The 22,510-nt window shown below is 41.7% G+C and overlaps 2 protein-coding genes across 3 annotated transcripts in view; both read left to right on the plus strand.

Annotated features, from left to right (window-relative positions):
* Positions 1-22,510, plus strand: part of FAM172A (family with sequence similarity 172 member A) — a 375,530-nt gene that overhangs the window by 252,700 nt on the left and 100,320 nt on the right. The window lies entirely within an intron of this gene.
* On the plus strand, positions 13,203-14,457 carry POU5F2 (POU domain class 5, transcription factor 2). Its single transcript, XM_028139796.2, has one exon. The coding sequence runs from the start codon at positions 13,211-13,213 to the stop codon at positions 14,228-14,230; it is 1,020 nt and encodes a 339-aa protein (XP_027995597.2). The 5' UTR covers positions 13,203-13,210; the 3' UTR covers positions 14,231-14,457.

The following is a 22,510-nucleotide window of genomic DNA, read 5'->3' on the forward strand; positions in this document are numbered from 1 at the left end:
TCTTTAAAGATAAAAAATTGTAAGACTAATTATTTTTGAATGCTTTGCGATACATAACTGAATAATATGAATTTGTATTTGTACTTGAAAGTTATGTTATGAATTGATTTGGAAGAGCTGTTACTTTTACTGTCCCACAGCAGTGTCTCATGGCTCTTAATGCTATGTTCCTAATTGTTGGAAAACTAAGTTGAGGATCACTGGTACCCAAGACAGAAACTTTTGTCCTATTTACCATAAGTATTGGTCTCCTTGCCATGGCTGTGCTTCACTTGTCCTGTCCTCTATTTCTCTGCCCCTGTGTCAAGTTCTGTCTGAGTCACTGCTCTTGATGGCTTTCCCTGTGTGTGTGTACATTTCCCTCTCTCTCTCTCTATCTGTGTGTGTGTGTGTGTGTGTGTGTGTGTGTGTGTGTGTGTGTGTGTGTGTGTGAGAGAGATCTGGTCTAGTCTCTGTGTAGGACTCTTACAGTTTTTGTCTTCTGTGTCCTCCTGACTTCAGTCTCCCCACTGGGGATTCTTTGTCCTATAGCCTCTGACATCACATCTCCCCCAGCCCACAGTCTCTGCCCACGCCTGCCTGACCTGTGGGGTTCACTGAGTCCCCTGAGCTTTACTTCTCTTTGACTATGGGATATGTGCATCCCTCAAGTCACAAGGTCTCTGCTCTTGACACATATTCCCTGTCTGCTCCCTCCTACACCCTACCCTCCCTTCCGGCTCTGTCCTGTCACTGAGAGATATCAAATCACCAGAGATAATCTATCTGCTGGCAAAAATACCCCAAAGCAAACCTCATCAGAGAAATTGCATTGCTTTCTAGACATGATTCAAAACATCTAAAATAAATACTTTGGTATGAAGTGAAAATTCAAAATGAGCATTAGGCACCATAGATAGACCAAATATGTTCTATTTATAAATTCCCAAGATGTTCTAAGTTGATTATCAGCACTTTAAAAGAAGGGGTATATTTATTTAAGGTTTTGTTTCATCAGATTCTTTTTTTATATATATTTTTATTGATTTCAGAGAGGAAGGGAGTGGGAGAGAGAGATAGAAACATCAGTGATGACAGAGAATCATTGATGGGATGCCTCCTGCACACCCCCCACTGGGGATCGATCCTACAACCTGGGCATGTGCCCTCTACCAGAATCAAACCCGGGACCTTTCAGTCCACAGGCCGACGCTCTATCCACTGAGCCAAACCAGCTAGGGCTGTGTCATCATATTCTTAAAATATAGTCTTACTTTAAAGGAAAATAGTTCTATTTAATTATAAATTTTGAGAGATAATTCGTTTGGTCAGTGACTTCAGTTTTTAGTCATCAAAATGGATTTAACGGATATATCATGTGCAGATATTCTTTGAGAATTGGTACTAGTATTTCTGTCCATGTTGTATGTTAATATCCCCTTCAGTCATACATATCTCACCTCAAGTATTCAATAGGTTATACTAATAAATAAAGAAATCATGTAACAGCTATTTTACAGATATTTTGAATAATCTCATGGCACAATCCTTGACAGAATTTTGTTATATTACAGAATTTCATAATTTTTAAAATATTGTAGAAGATACTTGTTGAAAATTTGGGCAAAGACACATGAACATAATTTTAAGTTTGTGTAGCAATGATTTCTATAAATGAGGCTATTGTAAGAAACCCTAAATTAAATTTTTCTAATAACCTTCCAAAATCAATATTGGCTTAGAGATTCTTTTATTTTTAGCTAATGTTTCAGATGTTCTTAAAAAGCAACATGAATTATCTTGGTATTTTACTTTTATTTCATTTTGATAAATTGCTTTAAAAAACTTGGTCATTAAATTTATGTGGCAAAGTAGCCACACCTTTCCTGGTTAGTTCCAAGGGAATGTGATTAAATTTAAAATAGGACATTGTTCATTTAAGGCACAAAAACAAGTGATGAAATGTAACCAATATGTGGGAAAGCTATTTGTAGAACTGGATGATGTGCGACTTGAACTTTATAGTGAAAAGTGCAATCTTTGCCCAGCCAGTGTAGGTCAGTTGGTTGAGTGTCATCTCATGTACCAAAAGGTTGCAGGTTCGATTCCTGGTCAAGGCACATGCTTGTATTGCTGGCTTGATCCCCAGCAGGAGGCAGCAGATTGATGTTTCTCTCTCATCGATGTTTCTATCTTTCACCCTCTCCCTCTCTCTCTCTCTCTCTCTCTAAAAAATCTATAAAAACATATTTTAAAAAATAAAAAATTATAAAATTAAAAAAAGGAAAGGTATAGTCTTCCATAACCATTGTAGTTTAGATTCTTGTAGCACTTCTCTTAGGAAGGAATAATCCCTCAGAGTTATTTGGTTTTGCTTTTCTTTAGAAACAATATCAAGCATATGAAGTCAATGTAGACAGCAAAGCTTAATTTCAGAAAATCCAAATTCAATTAAATAAATTTGTTTCTCCTAAAATTAGAGCCTAATTTCATGTCTTACCTGAAACTTGAATTATCCTTGGTTCTCTTTAGGCAAGAAACTAGCTATAAATATTATTCTTTAATTCTAAAATGATTTATTGAGCACTTAATATATACGAGGCACTAGTCTAGACTGTAAGGGTATACTGGTTGCTAGACATGACTCTTGCACCTTCAAGGAACTCATGGATTCCTTAAAAAAAAGTTTTCTGCTTATTGCAAAGGTTATTTTTGTTCCTAATCAGAGGATGGTCACTGAAATAGGTAGAGTGGGGAGGAAGGATAAGGACCTATAAACTCCCTCAGGACCCAAAAACTACTTAGTTCACTGACACACTCCTTTAAAATGTTGCCCCATTGAGATCCAGTATTCAGTTATGATACAGAATTTCATAATTTCTAAAATACTGTAGAAGTTACTTGTTGAAAATTTGGGCAAAGACACATGAACATAATTTTAAGTTTGTGTAACAATGATTTCTATAAATGAGACTATTGTAAGAAACCCTAAATTAAATTTTCACCTTCATTCCATGTTATTATGTTTTACTTTAAATATATGTTCCAGATGAATATGTTACTTTTCATTTCAAACTCCGTAATCACATTTATGATGAAGAGCTTTAGCTTTATCATGACTGTGGGAAATTTGTATTCTTCCAAGTATGTGGAGAATTCTATGATATGGCCAGATAAAGATATACAATCACGTTATCTATAAAATATAGATAATACTAGAATCAACACATTGGGTTTTGTCAAAATTAAGTGAAATAACCTATATAGGACTATTAAAATAGTACTTGGCATATAGTTAGGACTCAAAATATAGGTGGTCCTTGTTTTGCATGGTTCCAGTATATACAAATTTCAGCCACCATAGTGTAGCTAAATAACACCAACTCCCCTGGAAAAAATTTCAGTTACCACAATATATTAAGTGTGAATGATTGCATTAAGTACAAATTCCTATCTAAATAATAGATGGCACATTATGATCAGTGGCTAGTTAGCACTTATTTCAAAATGTGTCGCTGACTTATCACTGTATATCTGATGTTCAGTTCATACACAGATAGCACTAGCTTCCATTTTACAAAATGGATTATCAAAAGAGACTTGTCCAACAAAGATAAAAGTGCAGGAAAGAAATGAAATTAGAAAGTGTTTGTGACGAAAAAGATGAAGATGTCCCAGAGGAAATGACACTAGCAAAACAAACAAAAACACTTCACATCAAATGAACTCTGAGATATTTCACGACATTGGAACTGTGAAGGATAAAATGTTGGAAGCTGATCTGAACTTAGGAGTATGACAGTTTGCCAAGGCATAGAAAAAAATTTGCTTGAACCATATCATAAGTTATACTAGTATGACAAGAAGGCAAGCACTGTTCAAACTACTCTTAATAAGTTTTTATAAAGAAATAAAGTAACCATGGACATAGACAATAGTGGGGTGAAGGCCTGGGGAGGGGGCAGAAGTGGGGAGGAGGGGGTCAATGGGAGAAACAAGGGGAACATCTGTAATACTTTCAACAATAAAGATAAATTTTAAAAAAATAAATAACTGGAAAAAGAAAGGGGATGAAGAAGTACAAATTTCCAGTTATAAAATATGTCACGGAGATGTAATTTGCAGCATAAGGAATATTGTCAATAATTCTAATATATATAAAGAGCTAGATGGTGTCAGGACCAAATGGGCGACCTGTCACCATGAAGTGCATGGAGCACCTCTCTGTCCCCCCTCTCTACCAGCCCCCAAGCCACTCACCATGAGGGGGGGCTGGCAGCGGGGCGGGACTGGGGACTGTTGGTCAGCGGTGGCGGGCTGCTTCGTGGGGTGGCCGTGAGCTGAGTGGAGCAGTCACCCAGGTGGCAGCGAGTTTCTCGGAGCAGTTGCGGGGTCGGAACCTCGTGGAGCAGTGGCGGGGCGGGGAGAGTTTTGCAGAATATCCTGCGGTGAGCTTCACGGGGTGGCAGCAAGCATCGTGGAGCAGTAGATGGGCAGGGGGAGCCTCGCGGAGCAGTCGAGGGGCCGCGAGCATCACAGAGCGGCCCGGGGCAGGGAGCTTCACGTAGCGCAGGGTGGCAGCGGCCATGTGACAGAGACCAGGCTAGGCCTGGGGACCCTAACCGCGCACGGTTTCGTGCACACTGGGCCTCTAGTATTGTAATAACTGTTGGTAACAGATGGTTACTAGACTTACCGTGGTGATCACTTCATAAGGTATATAAATGTTGGATAACTATGTTGTATACATGAAACTAATATAATATTGTATGTCAACTATAATTAAAAATAAGGTTTTAAAAAACTGAAAAAAAGTATCTTAATCTCAATGTTTCTAAGTTTTAAATTGCAGTGTACTGAATACAACTATTTTTACTTTTTTTCATTTTCCTATTTATTTTTTGCTTACAGTAACAGGATTGTTAATCTTTTGACAAAAAAATAATTAAAGGCCACAGGACAACCATAGTTTTCCCCATTGATTACTATTATTACTTTATTGGTTTCAGCTTGTACAGTCACTTTTATAGTCCCACACTACTATGCAAAGCAACGCATGGTAGTTATTTTATCCAGCCAGTCGACTACTATATATAGTTTTAGAGAAAGTGTTTGTTACTTTTCAGTATTTGAGGAAACTTTCTGTCATTTCTCTCCTGTTTCTGTCTTTGTATTTTCTATATTATGTAAGTCCTGATTCTAGTGATGTCTCATTACAGAGTAACTCTCAGAGCCTCCCAGTATATCTTCTACAGAAGAAGTACAGTACTAACCTTCTCAGTTTTTCTATTCTTCAGTATCCTACCTTATTTCTCATTCTCCTAAACCTACTTAAGTTCGGTGCTGACTCTTTTCCTTTCATTCTTCTTCCTGCTACTGTCCTATTCTTCCCTATTCTCCCACAATGCCTGTCAGTTCTTCAGTACATTGCCTTCCTTTCAAAATGACACCTGCCCTAGCACATATTCTTATGAGAAACTTCTTTAAATTCATTGGCTTCTTCCTTTATGTTTCATCTACATTTCTGTCAATCTTAAAAGACAAATGTTTTCCCTGAATTTAAATTATTACAAGAAAGTCTATGTGAGCAAAATGTCAAATTCTAGCTGGAAGTTGACCATATGAATGCCAATAGGCAACAAAATGAAAATTGAAAATAAATGCTGCATATTTTCACTATATACCCTGGTGTACTTCTTGAACCATGTGAATGTATAGTTGAATATTCAGAAAATAATTAGTAAAACTCACATTAAATAAATAATGATAATTGTTTTCAGTTTTCCATTGGCAACTTGTTTGATACAATTGCTTCCTAAAGTCCTGAGGCTTTCAGAAGATGAAACCTTCATCTGTCTGATGTTATCTGCACATACATAGAAGGAAGAGCAGCTACTGGGGGCTACATGGACTCTAGGCAAATAAATGTGGAGTTGGACATGAGTGTTACTCAAAAGAGAAGCTGATAGCCTGGTTGCATGTCTTTAAGACCTTGGGAATCATAGTGATGTGACTTTGAAAGAGAATTCCATTTTATCAGCTGATTTATTGCCTCCTTGTCTAAAGCCAACGGCTTTGTCAGGTTTACAATGCTACAAGGAGTTTTTTAATCTACATATTTAGATGAAGTTACTATATTGGAACTTGTCATTTTAAGTCTGGTACTGCCTCTTGAATTTTCCATGGTCATTACTGCATGTCATGTTACTGAATGTGTTCTTTTTTGTTTGTTTGTTTTTCCCCAAGAAGATACTACTGTCTCTGTTTCTCTTGCTTCAGTTCATAGTGTCTAAAAGAGATTCCAGGGGAATTCACAGAGGCCCAAAACTTACGATAATAATGGCACCAAAATCAATTAATTGGAATCTAGTTAACAAAAATTAATTCTCTCAGTACCTAGAAGAGTTACCTCCTGTAAACAGAAATTTTACTCTTACTTCTCATTCACTTCTCTGAGCCCATGCTACAGCCTGAATTACTGGTTCCGTTGGTCATAAGTTTTCAGTTCTGTTGAGTGTATTTGACTGTGCAGCATGATAGAAAATTTTCCTGTTAAACCAGCTGTGCTTCTCCTGCTCTACGGTGGAGACGGAGCACAGATTTGAATGTAGAAGGTGGTGAGTGCGCCCCGAGTGCAGTACTCAGTGCAAGAACATCCACAAGCTTTTCTTCTGTAACTGGGCAAACTCACCTAAACCGTGTCTTTAAGTCTTGCCTGGCATAACAAGAACCTTTAAACTTTATCTATCTGTGACTATCTGTGAATATGCCTGGCTCATCACCATAGTGCCTTTCAACCCATCCCTACTCAACTCAACTGCTCTTCCTGCCTTATGCAGATATTTAAAATTCTTTAAGACTTCTGGTGAAGCCATAGGGTTTTTATATTTAATATTACTTCATAGCACCAGAAGTTCATAGCTTATGAATATCACTGATGTATAAAATAAAAGGGAAGATTTTTTTCTGTATACTCTAAATCTCTTTGTGGTCTGTGTTGTTGGATCATAAGTGAGTCATGAGCTTTTATTTGAAAGCAGCAATTATATCACAGCAGAGTCATTTTTTAAAATGACAAGAATAACAGCAAAAAGTTTTTTTTCTCTCTCAAAAAAGATATTAGTGTCTCTGTTTCTCTTTTAAAAGTTTTTCGGTCTTGATCTGAAATTAAGAAAATCAAGGAAATGCTACATTAGCGACATTCTAGCTTTTCTCTATATTTTGTAAGAATAAAAGCATCCGGTTTCACTGTCCTTTGGCCCCTGCTCCTGTCCTCTGTTATCACCTCAGCAGAACAGTGCTAATTTTTATTTACCTTGTGAGTTATCTCATAGAGTAATAAATGACTCTGTTTCGTGGCTACACTGACTTGATTAACTTTTTTTGTGTTATTACAACTTTAATGTTCTTGTTGTATGTAATTTACCTTTGGATGTCAGTTTTTCTTAACTGCATAACATGTCTTTGATGTCTCACTTTGTCTTACACTGTTTTCTACTTAAAAATCCACACAGCGGTTGATAGTTTAATTACTTCAGTTGTTTTGAAGTAGTTTTAGTGAACTAAATTGTTGGAATGTGTGGTGCTAACTGTCTCACTGAGAGGTGGAGGGTGTCACTCTTCTGTACTCAGCTGCCACAGTTTTACTGAATTCTTGATTCTGACTCAGAGCACAACTTCCCAGTGGCTGGTCTCTGGATCTTGTGTCCTGCCTTTGCCTTCTGTTTTGCTCCTTGATTAATGTGGTCTTAAGGATCTACGCCTGCCCTTTGGTGTCAGCGCTGAGTTTCTAGGGCCTCTGCAGAGTGGGGGAAACTGTAAAATTAGCACCATCTCCTCTGCCTCACTCTCTCTAACTTTTACACCATTCTTACATCTGGTCTGCTCTGTTGAGCTAATTACATTCAAAAAGTTGGGCTTTTATGTCGTGTGTGTGTGTGTGTTGTTTGGAAACATATATTTCACATAAATGTAAAATGAAACTTCACATATATTCTTTTTTTAATGAAATTTACTGGGATGACATTGGTTCATAGGGTCATACACGTTTCAGGTATACATTTCTCTGATACATGACCTGTTGCTGCATTGTGTGCCCACCACCCAAAGTCAGTTCACCTTCCTTTGCCATATATTTGGCCCCCTTTACCCTTTACTACCTTTCACCCCCTTTCCTCTGGTAACCACCGTGCTGTTGTCTGTCTATTTCAATTTTATATCCCACATGCGAGTGAAGTCATATGGTTCTTAGCTTTTTCTGACTGACTTATTTCACTTAGCATAATATTCTCAAGGTCTATCCATGTTGTCACAAATAGCAGTATTTCACCTTTTCTTAAGGCTGAGTAGTATTCCATTGTGTATATGTAGCACATCTTATTGACAAAGGAGCCAAAAACACACAATGGAGAAAAGAACGCCTCTTTAATAAATAATGCCGAGAGATTTGGAAAGCCACATGCAAAAGAATGAAGCTAGACTATAGCTTGTCCCCTTGTACAAAAATTAATTCACATATATTTTTAAGTGAAACTTGGTCCTCTATCTGGAGCATGAGCAGCTCTGGGAGAGATGCTTTTGGAGAAATGAGGAAGCAAGGATTACCTTCCAAGCCAATGAGATAATTGATCAGCATGATGGAGTAAGTCAAGCCAGACTTCCCTCACATCAGGTGTTTTATGCACTTGCTATGCTAAGAGCACTGAGGATAGCATGTGCATTAGCACATTTTTACATAACTACAAAATAAATCTTATCTGTAATGTCCGCTTGGGAGGTCCCACATTTTCTACAAAGAAGGCTAAAACATGAAGCTACAGCTAACTGTTTAGGGCAGCCAGGGTATCGGAGTGGAAAGGCGGGGAGTTCAAAGGGGTCAGAGATCACTGTGGTCCTGAGAATATGGGCAGAGCTTGCCAAAGAGATGAGACTTGAGCCAAGCCCTATAAGGATGCTTGTTATTAACCTGGCCTCCACTATTCCCTGCTTCTTAACCGTTAGTGGATCTTGGCAGTTGGTCTTGCCATCTTAGAATAAAGGATACTTAGGGAGAGCCTAATAATGCGTATCTTAACACTTTGTGCATTTCTGCTTACACGTTAACTTCTCTTAATTCCTGGATTCTAATAATAGAAACTGTTAAGTTCTCCTTGTGCAAGTGTAACCGTCCTGCTTTCCTGACAGTTTCTTTACTCTCCATTTAGAGACTAAATATATGGGGCCTGGGATCATGTGATTTTTATCCTTACTTCTTAATTCCCTAGGGATAAGGCTGAGCTGCTTCTTACATTGTAATCTAATCACTTACTGAGAGGCCTCTGTATTTGTTGAAGGTGATGGATTAGCTTTTCAAGCGCCACGGCCCATACAGTGCTGGTTGTCTGAGGCATCCCCATCACCTGCCTTCCCCTGAACTCTATTTCTGTTCCAACCAAATGTGCTCCTGCCTTTTTTCCCGGATCACCCCATTTCCATAGCCCATTAAATACACTTTTAAGGAGATGTCAAGACTTCCCCTAAGAGTATGGGCTTTTATTTGTGACAGCACGTATGCATAACCCAGGAGATAGGCACCTTGGCAGATGTGATCTGACCAAGTACAGAGAAAACCTTAATTGAGAGCATCCAAGTTAATTTTTAAAAACTTCAAGTCAATATAGCCTTATTTTTTAAATTAGTAAGTGGTTTTAGCTACTATGTTTCAGCTCAGTTAATATAATAAGCTTTCCTCAAATTCAGTTGAACTTTTGTCCAATTCACTAAGAACATTTTCAGTAAACTGTTGCTTTAGACAACTAATGAGCTTTTTCTCTGTGGTGCTTTTTTGCAAAGGGGCTGGTTTCCATATGTGGGCCTTAATTTTTGCAGTTGCTGTATGTTGCTCCTCTTTGTAATCTTTCATTCTGTTCATTCTGGTTGCTTTGTAAGTTTGAAAAAAAATAGCATGCAGGTAGACTGGGGAAGAGTAGGTCTGAGCAAAATTATTCTTAAGCAAAATTTTATGTATTGTAAACTATTTTTCATAGACCATCATCTTGAAACGTATCTCAAAGAAATATGGATATCTTTTCACCATTAACACTGCAGAGATTCATTTATTTAACAATAAGCAAATACCTATTGGCTTCCCACTCTGTGCCAGATGTAGTTCCAGGTGCTGAGGACTTCACAGTGAACCAGACAGACAAGGGCCCTGCTCTTGGCCAGCACACATTCTGACTGTAGTTGCAGTGGAGATGCAGGCAACAAACAAATCATCACATACACAGCCATATCCACAACCTCATTACCTGTAGAACTGTTGAATTTAGTCTCATGGTGCTAGCCCCCCATCTTGAGGGCTTTATTCTGGTACAGGAGAGAAAGGATGGGAGGGTCAAGTTTCTCATGGTTAAACTGGAGCTAAATGTTCTTTACTCTCAGAATTATAAAGATGAAAACTCATTCATTCATTCAGCAAACCTTTATTGGACAGTGTATCAGTCAGGGTTCTATTATGTTCTAGGCTTTATAATACCTACATGTATGCCCTTAAGTACTTCACACTCTAGTTGGAAAGGTGGAGGCATAAAATAAATAATTTCAGATAAATGTTACAATGAAAACATATGTCAAGGGGAGAACCACAAAAGCAGTAACTAACTGCCTGGGGGAATGCTTTATCATACAGTGACCTCTGACCTGTATCTTAAAGGTGACTAGAAACTCAGCAGATGTTTACTGAGCACCTTCTGTGAGCCAAGCACAGGTGTAGGCACTGTAGACAGCAGTGAACTAGGCATAGTCCCTGCTCTCTTGGCAGCAGAAAAACAGATAATAAACATATAAACAAACAGTTATATATTAAGAGGTAATACTGCTAATGCCAAAAAATAAAGGGTACTGAAGGAAACAGAGTGATAGGTGCTGTTTTAGAGAGTGTGTCTAATGAGATGACATTAGACCTGAAGCCCAAATGACAGGAGAGATTGAGACCAAGAAGTAGGGGGAAGCCATTTCAGACAGAAGGAACAGCATGAACAAAGAGTAATAATCATGAAAGCATGGCGTCTTTAGTGCGAAGTGGGATATTTTCACTGAGCATGCAGGTAGGTGGGGTGCAGGGAGTTGGGGGTGCTTGGTAGATGAGGCTGGGAGAGGGAGAGGGAGGGAAGAGGGAATTGGCAGAGGGAGGCATGGAGAGAGGGAGAGAGGAAAAGAAGGAGGGGCCAAATTGTGAAAAGCCACGTTTCCATACTCAGGAGTTTCAATGTTGACATTGTTGACTGGGGGAAGAGGAGTTAGATTTTGAAAAAAATTTAAGAGGAAAATGACATGGTTAGATTTTTGTTTGGTCAGGTTTGGTCTGGTTTTTGGCAAATTACTCTAGCAGCAGTATGCAAGATAAAGTTGAAAGGAGATGCAGAGGAGGCTAATTATAATGTTACTAGAGGCCCGGTGCATGAATTTGTGCATGGGTGCGGGTCCCTCCGCCTGGCTGGTGATCAGGGCTGACCCAGGGCGGGAGGGACCACAGAAGGTTGGCTGGCCACGGGAAGTTGGCTGTGGGAGCTCACTGACCACCAGGGGGCAGCTCCTGCGTTAAGCCTCTGCCTCCTGGTGGTCAGTGCATGTCATAGCTACGGGCCAGTCGTCAAGTCTTAACGGACACTTAGGCTTTTATATATATGATGATAATACAGGTGAAAAATAATATGACCTAAATTAAAACAGTAAGATGAGGCTAGAGAGAAATGGCAGAGTTCAGATGTTTTAGAAGATTTATTAAGTAAGATTTGATTCCCTACAAAGTATAGGAAAAGTCAAGAACCATTCCTAGGTTTAAGCTTGGGTAATGATGCCATTAACCAGCTTAAAGAGCCTTAGAGGAAAGCAGGTGTAGAAATGCAGATAATGAATTTTATTTGGGGCACTGGGAAATACAGAACTGGAAATTAAAAGTCAAGGGTGAAATACAGATTTGGCTGGGACCAGTATTTCATGGAAATTTAAAAAGGAGAAGGAGCAAGAAGAGTAGTCAGCATTGTCCAACACTACACAGAAGTTTAATGGGATAAGGATTTTTTAAAAAGCCATCAGATTTGACAGTTGGAAGGTCACCAATGATTTCAAGAAGACCAATTTCAGTAGACGTGGGTGAGGCAGAGACACATCATGCTTGAATTGAAGAGTGAACGGGATTGTCCAGCCCAGGTCACTCTCTTCATAGAACTTGAGGTTTTTCTTCTCTTCCCCCTTCCTCATTGGCTTTTTCCACCCACAACCTAAGACTGGATGCCTGAGCTGCAGACATAGTGGAGGGGAAAATATTCTAAGATTCTTGGCTCTTTGATGTGTGAGAAGCCAGGATTAGAGGAACCTGGTGTTGGTGAGTCAGGTATTGCTGGGAGCCATCAGTGGGGAAGAGCTGGTAAGGCCAGTCCAGAGACCTGCCTCCAGAGGGGAAGGGAGATGAAGCACATAGGTCTCCATGATAGGCAGGAATTCTGAACCTGGAAGCTGAAGTAGGATGAAGTACAAAGGACTTGAAGGGCTGGTGGGAGAAACATGGAATTAGTCGAGAACTTGGCCCCAGTGAGAGAATGGAATCTAGCAAAGTGTGGGGGTGAGGGGTAGAACCTGACAGCAAATGAATGTTAACTGGAAAGTCAGGCAGCGATATTTAGGTTTCTTGGGGCACACACAGGGTGTGAACATGTGCAAAGGAGAGACTGTTGGCAGTACTTGTGACCATCAAGATAGCATGAGGGGACAGTTCATGAATTGAAGGCTAGTCCCAGAAATACCTGGCCTATAGACGTTTAACAAACATTTGTGAAGCCGAACGGGGTCGTTCAGATCATGTGGAGGAAAGGAATTAGATACCCGAGTTCTGAAGAGCTGTAAGTAAATTCCTAGGTCCCTTCAGGGATAGGATGGAGGCAGTGACTAAGGAATCCCAGGCAGCTTGGAGGTGCAAAGCCCAGGGAGACTTGCACCTCGGAGGGAGTTGGAAGTAAAGTTCAGGGTAGAGGACGCATTCCCTTAACCCTGGAGATACTAAGACTTAACGGGTGGGTCTATTGGATTTCCCCACCGCGGAGTACACCCTTGGCCTGTTTCTCTTGCCTGCACTGCCATCTCTGCCCTCTGGGGGGCGGGGCTCGAGGGCAAGGCAGGTAGGTGGCTGTTGTGAAGCCTCGAGAGCCATCAGTTCCTACCAGACTTCCTGCGTGGGGTGCGGTTTTACTCCATGGCGGAGCGCAAGCCCTCACACTTGTCCCCTCAGCCAGTTGGTGGTGGGGGCGGGCCCAGAGGGCCAATGCTAGGGGGTGTTGACACCCCAATTTGGTTGAGTGCCCAGGCGGCCCCTGGCAGCTTGATCGTCAGACCAGGGATCCAGATGGGAGTCTGCCCCAGCCGTGAGGTGTGGGGGGTGCCCCTGAATCCCCCGTCATACAAACTGCGGGGCGGCGTGGTGCCCTGCGAGGCCCGGTTCGGAGCTGGCGAGGCGGGGGCCTGGCTGCAGAGCCCCTCGGAAGGCACTCTCCGGGGGCCCCACAGCGCCCTGCGGTACATCCCGAGGTTGGCCCTGCCCGAGGACCTCTCGGCGGTAGAGAAAGAGATGGAGCAGCTGGCCAAGGAGCTGAGAGAGAGGAGGATGACCCTTGGCTACTCGCAGGCCGACGTGGGGTTCGCCGTGGGCGCTCTTTTTGGGAAGGTGCTTAGCCAGACGACCATCTGCCGCTTCGAGGCCCAGCAGCTCAGCCTCGCCAACAGGTGGAAGCTGCGCCCGCTGCTGAGGAAGTGGCTGGAGGAAGTGGACACCAAGAACCTTCTGGGCTTATGCAGAATGGAGATGATCCTGCAGCAGGCGCAGAAGTGGAGACGCGCAAGCAGGGAGAGGCGCATCGGAAACAACCTGGAGCAATTCTTCCTGCAGTGCCCGAAGCCCACAGCCCAGCAAATGAGCCGCATCGCTGGGCAGCTTCGGCTGCGGAAGGACCTGGTCCAAGTTTGGTTCTATAACCGGAGCAAGATGGGCAGTCTGCCAACTAATGATTTCTGTCCACCGGCGGAGGTGGGGGTTGCCAGGCCTCCCTTCCCAGGGGGAACAGTATGCTTTCCCCTAGCATCGGGGCTCTGTTTTGGTCCCCCCAACCATGGGGGACCTTACTTTACACCCTTGTACTCCTCAGCCCCTTTCCCCGAGGGAGGCGCCCTCCTCTCCGCCCCCAGCACCACTTTGGGCGTCCCCCGGCTTTCCAACTGAGCGCCTGCCCTTCTGGGGAGAGCCGTGCTGGGAAACATCCCCGGCGCTCCGTCGGGGCTTTCGCATTAGTTCTGGGTCCCTGTCTAAAGAAGTTAAGAATCCATATGTGGGAAGGCGTCATAGGGTGGGAGTAAGTTTTTAAAACTTAGGAATGGAAATGGAAGTTTATTCTGCTTTGTGTTTTTCCTTTTGTTTTTACCTAGCATTGGTTTTAAAATACATTACAATACATAGATGGTTTGGATATTTTGTCTCTTTTTTATTAATTGAATGTTAATTGTGTCTCATTCCTTGTGGTTATTAGTAAACAGGGTTTAGTTTTTATACACGATAATGAATGAAAAACTCAAGGCACAGAAGACTTTCAGTATACCATTTTTATCCAAAACAAGTAGAGCTTCATGTAAACCCAGACACAGAGTCCAGGATATTAGTTACCTTCGGGGGGAGGTTGGGGAAGGAATAAGAGGACTACACAGAAGCTACCTGGAGTCCTTGAAGAAACACGCATGTTGCTTGTTCTCTCCTTCTTGAAAGATGCGGGGTTTTATCTAGTTCACCTTTTCATTTAGAGTGCCCCAGCTTAAAGTGAGGGTCTCAATTCAGATCTCTACCTTCTGTAGTCCAACAGGTTTAGCTCCTGTCCTGCCATGTCATTGTATTTTAGACCCCTTTGTTAGAGATTGGCAAACTGGACCGCATTGGCTCAGCTCCGGCATACCTCTGCTTTTGAGCTCCATTTGGTTTATTCCCTGGGAATTTCCCTTACTTTCTAAAAAACCTCTTAAGGCTTTTTTTTTTTTAATTTATTCTCACCCAAGGATATTTTTTCCATTGATATTTAGAGAGAAAGTGGAAAGGAGAGAGGAGGAGAGAGAGACATCGACTGGTTGCCTCCTGCACACACCCCAATTGGGGCTGGGGATCAAACCTGCAACCTAGGTAAGTGCCCTTGACTGGGGATCAAACCCAAGATCCCTTGATCTATGGGCCGATGCTCTAATCACTGAGCAAAATCGGCCAAGCCTTGAGCTCAGAGGCTATTTAGAGTATATTTGTGATATGTGGCTTTTACGATGGAACATCTTAAGTTGCTTTTCCAATCTCTTCTATAAAATTGGTCTTTTCTGGCTTTCTATCTTTACACCTCAGTTCTGGTCATCATATGCCAAGCAAATACCATTCAGACTCTGTGTTTTCCCACATCTGGTGCCCTATCTCTGCATGTGATATTTATTGTTTTATAACTTATCTGTCACTATATGTTATATCTCAGTGTATGTTCTTTTTGCTTACTAGTCTTCTCAGTTTTTCTTTCTCTGCTTAATCCATCTTACAAAGAAGTCGTCCATAGGTATTTTCAAAGAAAAAGCTTTTTTATTTTTTCTAGTTTTTCTGATTTATTTCAATGTATGTATTTTGTTGTTGTTCTCAGTGTCTGAAGAAAGAGAGGTTAGTGAAAACGGAGCTAAACTTCAATTGGTTGGCCCTAGATTTAATGGGTGATTAATCTTTTACCCTTGGGCTGTCCTACTAAAAGTCACACAGCACCAACCCCATTCCTTTCTCGGCCTAGACAGCCCTCTTGGAAAGCCTTGGAAGGGAGATGTTTCTGTAGAGGGTCAGGCAGTGCTTACTGCGAGGATGAATGATTGCAACTGAGCTATGAACATCCAGCTCTAAAAGCTGTTAGGAGGCTGGGGGCCAGGCTGCTCCTTGAATTCTGCAGCCCCTGCGGATTTGGAGAAATGCTAACAGCTCTCGGGGTTCAGGAGGGCTCCCAGGGTCTGTCTACCCAGGGTCAGCCTCCGCACCTGTGCAGCTGCACCACTCACAGCTGCTATGTCTTGGGGTAGGCAGGTACTTAAGAAGTTACTGATCAGCCTTTACATCATTTAAAATGAGATTTTCCATCACTGGTGCTCTTGAAAGAGAAAAGGCTAGACCTTGGGGAAACCTTGATATTTAAAAATTTCAGACTTTTTAGAGATTTAAGATTGATAATAAGATCCCTCAAAAGTGAGAAAGAACCACCCTCGGGGTTAGAAGAAAACCAAGTGTGGTGTTGGTGGTTAACAGTGTCAAATGTACAGAGATCAAGTAACAGTCCAAAGTCTTCAAAATTGCCAGGTTGCCCCCTACCTCAACTAAAAGCATAAATTCCAACCACTGGCTTAATAGGATTTCACTGCCATTCTGAAAATGTTTCCTTATCAAGTGTTTCTTTTATCTTTTCTTTAGACAACGCAGGTATTTTTAACCTGAAGACATTGGGCCCCTTTAGAGTATAAGAAGAATAGTGTATTTGTACAATACATGTTCATTTTCTTTAAAGATAGTGATGATACCTTAATCACATTTTCAAAAGGTACCCTGACTGTTTGTAGATCTTCAGTTTCAGAATTTATGAAGCACATTCCCCTCGGCCACTTTACTTTCAAGAGTTTTCTTTGCCACAGTACTTGTCTAATAGGTCATTCCTAGTGTTCTAAATTGTCTGGGTATCTTTAGCTCAGTATCCTGTAATGGCCCTGAAGCATTCTTATGTAAGCCTTTCCAATTCAGACTAAATACTGTATTATCTATAATAATAAAAGTATAATATGCTAATTAGACTGGACAGCCGAACGACCTTCCGGATGTCATTCCAGACATCCTTCCTGATGAAGCCGCAGCGGCAGGGGCCGAGGCAGAGGTGGTTAGAGGCGATCAGGCAGGCAGGCGAACAGTTAGGGGCATCAGGCAGGTGGGCAGAGTGGTTAGAGGTGATTAGGCAGGCAGATAAGCAGTTAGGAGCCAGCAGTCCCAGATTACAAGAGGGATGTCCAACTGCTGGGTCTAAACCGGCAGTTGGACAGTCCCTGAGGGGTCCCAGATTATGAGAGGGTACAGGCCGGGCTGAGGATCCTCCCCCTCCCAGCATGAATTTCATGCAACAGGCCTCCCTCTAGTGTGTTAATAAATTCATACTAAGACAAATGACAACTTTGTAAGGGAACACATGATGAAGGATTTATATAAAGAATTTTGAAAACCTGTACAGCATTATGTAATTTAAAGGAATGATCTCTGAATTTGTTTCTAGCCTATAATTGTATGAGTCTCCATGAATAAGAACAAAACAATGTACCACAGATTGAACATGGAGATTATAGGAAGGGAGTCTACAGAGTCGGATGACACTGATCCTCCTACAGTGACTCCCACTTAATCTTTCCTTTCTCATCTGCTATAGTCTCAATTGTCTCTCCCAAATGCAAGCTCAGTCCTGCCTTTATTCATGCTATTTCTTCACTGAATGCCCACTCACTATAGCTTTTATGTCCAAAACCTACTATATTATTTTACTAGGGCTTCCATTACAAAGTACCTCAGATTGGGCCACTTAAAGAACAGAAATTTTTTGTCTCACAGTTTTGGAGACTCGCAGTCCAAGATCAAGTGTTAGTTCTTTCTGAGGGCTGTGAGGGAAGGATCTGTTCCAAGCCTCTCTCCTTCTTTGTTGATGACCATCTTCTGTTGTCTCTTTACATGGCCTTCCTGCTATGCATGTCTCTGTATCCAAATTTCCCCCTTTATAAGGACACCAGTCATATTGGATTAGGGCCCGCTCTAATGCCCTTACTTTAACTTGATTACCTATGTTAAGACCCTATCCTAATATATAAAAACCCTGAGTCCGTCACATCCACAATGACCAGAGGCTTGACCAACCAGAAGTCAGTCCTACAGTCAGCCCTGGGTTGCTGCGGTGACCCAGCACTGACTGCAGTGCTGTGGGCACCTCAGCCAAGGCGACCCAGCACTGACTGCTGAGGGGGCTGCTATCAGGCCTGGATAGAGGCCCGGAGAGAAAAACAGGGTCTGATCGCAGCCCCTGTAGCAGTCAGTGCTGGGTCGGTGTGGTGGAAGTCAGTCTTGCAGTCAGTGAACATAGGGTCAATTAACATTAAGTGAACATAGGGTCAATTAATATCTCTTTCAGAGGAGTTGAGAATATAAAGTACAGTGTAGAGCAGTTAGTTATATTATTTCACATAAAACTCTTTTCAACTAAGATATTTTCTTTTATTTAAAACTAGAGGCCCGGTGCACGAAATTCGTGCACGGAGGGGGGTTGTCCCTCAGCCCAGCCTGTACCCACTCCAATCTGGGACCCCTCAAGGGATGTCCGACTGCCCGTTTAGGCCCAATCCCTGAGATCGGGCCTAAACGGGCAGTCGGACATCCCTCTCACAATCCAGGACTGCTGGCTCCCAACTGCTTGCCTGCCTGCCTTCCTGATTGCCCCTAACCACTTCTGCCTGCCAGCCTGTTTGCCCCCAACTTCCCTCCTCTGCCGGCCTGGTTACCCCTAACTGCCCTCTCCTGCAGGGTTGATCACCTCCAACTTCCCTTCCTTGCAGGCCTGGTCCTTCTCAACTGCCCTCCCTTACAGGCCGGGTGCCTCCAAACTGCCCTCTCCTGCTGGCCATCTTGTGGTGGCCATCTTGTGTCCACATGGGGGCAGGATCTTTGACCACATGGGGGCAGCTATATTGTGTGTTGCAGTGATGATCAATCTGCATATTACTCTTTTATTAGATAGGATAGAGGCCTGGTACAGGGGTGGGGGCCAGCTGGTTTGCCCTGAAGGGTATCCCTGATCAGGGTGGGGTTCCCTTGGGGTGGGGGCGGCCTGAGCGAGGGGCCTGTGGTGGTTTGCAGGTGGGCCACGCCCCCTGGCAACGCAAGCAGAGGCCCTGGTATCTGGAATTTATTTTCCTTCTACAACTGAAACTTTGTAGCCTGGAGCAGAGCCAAGCCTGGGGCTCCCTCCGAGGCCCGTAGCCATTTGTGTTGGGGTTATAATTGAAACTTTGTTGCCTTAAGCGAGTGGGCCCAGCCAGGGTGTTCGGAAAGCTTTGCTTCCCCTGTTGCTGGCAGCAACCCTGGCCTGCCCTCTCAAGCTCCATTCTGCCGCCATTTGTTTGAATTTGTTTACCTTCTGTAATTGAAACTTTGTAGCTTGAGTGAAGGCTTAGGCCTGCAACTGCTGGCAGAAAGCTTGGCTTCCTCCGTTACCTAGGAAACCTTGCTCTCTGTGGCTGTAGCCATCTTGGTTTGGGTTAATTTGCATACTTGCTCTGATTGGGTGGTGGGCGTGACTTGTGGGCGTGGCTTCTGGGTGTGTCGGAGGTATGGTCAATTTGCATATTTGTCTATTATTAGATTAGATGTATCTTTATTGTTTAAAGTATTGCAGATGTCCCTTTGTTTTAGATGGGTTTTCCCCCCATTGATCTCCTCCACCTTGCACCTGCCCCTTCCAGGCATTCACCAGACTATTGTCTGTGTCCATGGGCTATTCCTATCTAATACATAAAAATCTGGAAAGATTTAGAGAAAATAAAATAAAAGGTATGCCAGGTAAATATTGGACAGAAGAGCTGAAGTTGCTTCATGAATACTGAATACAGGCTTGAAGCCAAAACACAACTCATGAGATAAAGTTTGTCATTGTAACATAACAAAAGGTTCCTTTCACTAAAGAGATAAGATGGTTCCCAATACTTATACACATAATAGAATAGTGTGGGGGTTCAGAATGAGCCTCACCAAGATGTGTCTCAGTGCTATGCAGATTTTTGAGCTAAAGGCAATTTTAGCTTCAGGCTCAAGTGAAAATTCTGCTCCTCCCTTTAACTACCTAAAAAAAAAAAAAAAAATTGAATCAGAGGCCTTACCCATAACACATTATCCTATATAATAAAAGGCTAATATGCAAATTGACCGAACAGCAGAACGACTGGTCGCTATGACACACACTGACCACCAGGGGGCAGATGCTCAATGCAGGAGCTGTCCTCTAGTGGTTAGTGTGCTCCCACAGGGGGAGCGCTGCTCAGCCAGAAGCCGGGCTCATGGCTGGCTAGCGCAGCAACAGTGGTGGGAGCCTCTCCCGCCTCCACGGCAGCACTAAGGATGTCCGACTGATGGCTTAGGCCTGCTCCCTAAGCCATCAGTCGGACATCCCCTAAGGGCTCCCAGACTGCGAGAGGGTGCAGTCCGGGCTAAGGGACTCCCCCCTTCGAGTGCACGAGTTTCGTGCACTGGGCCTCTATAGTCTATAAATAAGGTTACATTCCAAGGTGCTGGGAGATTATGACTTAAAAAAAAATTTATATATATATATATATATATATATATATATATATATATATACACACACACACACACACACACACATACACATACATATATATACAATATATATATAAGATTATGACTTTAAAAAATATATATATAAGAGACTTATTTATTTTATATATGTATACACACACACACACACACACACACACACACACACATTGGAGGAGCAGGGACACAATTCAATTAATAAACCTACCACTCCTGATATAAGGAAAATACAGTTGTGCGTTGGGGATTGGGGATGGGGTAGCATAGGAAGGCAGAGAGACTTGTTTATTTTTTTTGTACAAAGGAGTCAATATATGTAAAGGAGAAGTAGTGATGGGAAGGAAAGGACATTAGCTATAGAGTTAAGCAGCCCCAGATCTGCATCTTGTTTCTAGCCACTCACATAGGTAATGTCCCCACCCCAGGGTTGGACAACTCAAGAAAAATAACATTTTTACCTCCCAACCATAACTTTATGGGTTGAAGAATTTCAGTGCCTACTTATTTCTATCTATTTTAAGAGTAAAACAATTAAACTCTCATCAGTGAAATTCAGAGGCATTGTCTTAGGAAGAAAATTTTAGATATTTTGATAAAGATAATGATTCCTGCTTTCCCCAGAAAAATTGATATGTAAACCAGTTGAGAAAACCCTGTCACTTTCTGTTCAGCATTGTCAGCCACGAATTTCATCCAGCTAATGTAACCGGACAGTCAAGTGACTTGCCTTTAATTTATTGTGATTGGGTTATATTTATGAAAAGCAGACTGGCAACAGCTAATAGCAAGTGTTTAGACACTGATTGTTTTCATAGGTAGTTTTAAGACATTGCTAAAGCTAAGTAGACACCACGTACGTTTGCTTAGTATATGAAATATAAATCATTTTTCTGTAATAATGAGTCTTTAAATGCATGCACATATTATAAATGGTTACCTCATTTCAGGCATACTTTTATGGCACCAGTCTGCTCACTAAATATGTATTACCTTTGAGAGTTAAACTAAAGAGGAGAGGTGGGAACAGACCTACCAGACAAAGATTTATCTGTTGTTCTTTTCTCTCCTGAAAAGGCAATCACCCCAACACCATGGGTAGAAAAGAATGTTTTGCTCCTTCTGTGTCACGTCATTAAAGTAGTTAATCTAAAGCCATAAATTTTGTCTTCTGGGCCAAGAAATTTTAAGTAAAATACTAACAAAAATGTTATGCTTTTAAATGAGAAGTGAAAGAATCCTTATCCTTTTTATTTGAGTTTCCAGAAATGGCACACTTCATAAAAAAATTTATCATTTTTATTTTTAAACTGAGTTTCTTGCATTAGTCAGTAAACAACTTATTTGGTGAATATTCTCTGTGCACATATATACAACATGTGAACATTTAGGAAACAGAAGGTGCTTGAATTTGTGAGATTTAAATATTTTCTCACAGTTGATCCAGTGATACTACAGTTGAAATAAAACCACACATAAATGAAATACCACTTTCTACTAAAAAGCAAGTATAGATTTTCTATCATTGTTTTAATGAGGACAATAATGATTTCATTTATTCAGTGGAACATCTTATAAATCTTTAGCATGTTTACCTCCATATGCATTTATTGATTCACCTATAAAACTCCATCTGTCCTAAACACAAATACACATATACATTTAATTACATTATCTGACTACACTTTTTCTTTTTTTAAATATATTTTTATTGATTTCAGAGATGAAGGGAGAGGGGGAGATAGAAACATCAACGATGAGAATCATTGATCAACTGCCTTCTGCACGCCCCCTACTGGGGATCGTGCCTACAATTCGGGCATGTGTCCTGGACCGGAATGGAATCTGGGACCCTTTAGTCCACAGGCTGGCCCTCTATCCACTGAGCCAAACCAGCTAGGACTGACTACATATATTCTTATACTGCTAATATTCTTGTAAATATTATTAAATTTTGAAAGTATAAATAGAGCAGTGGTTTGGTTTCTCATTTGTTATTCAAGAACATGTGCACATATGCCTTGGCCTGGTGGTTCAGTTGGATGGAGTGTCGTCCTGCACCAAAATGTTGTGGATTTGATACCTAGCTAAGGCACATATCTG

Source organism: Eptesicus fuscus, chromosome 4 (genome assembly GCF_027574615.1).
Source record: "Eptesicus fuscus isolate TK198812 chromosome 4, DD_ASM_mEF_20220401, whole genome shotgun sequence".
NCBI lineage: Eukaryota > Metazoa > Chordata > Mammalia > Chiroptera > Vespertilionidae > Eptesicus > Eptesicus fuscus.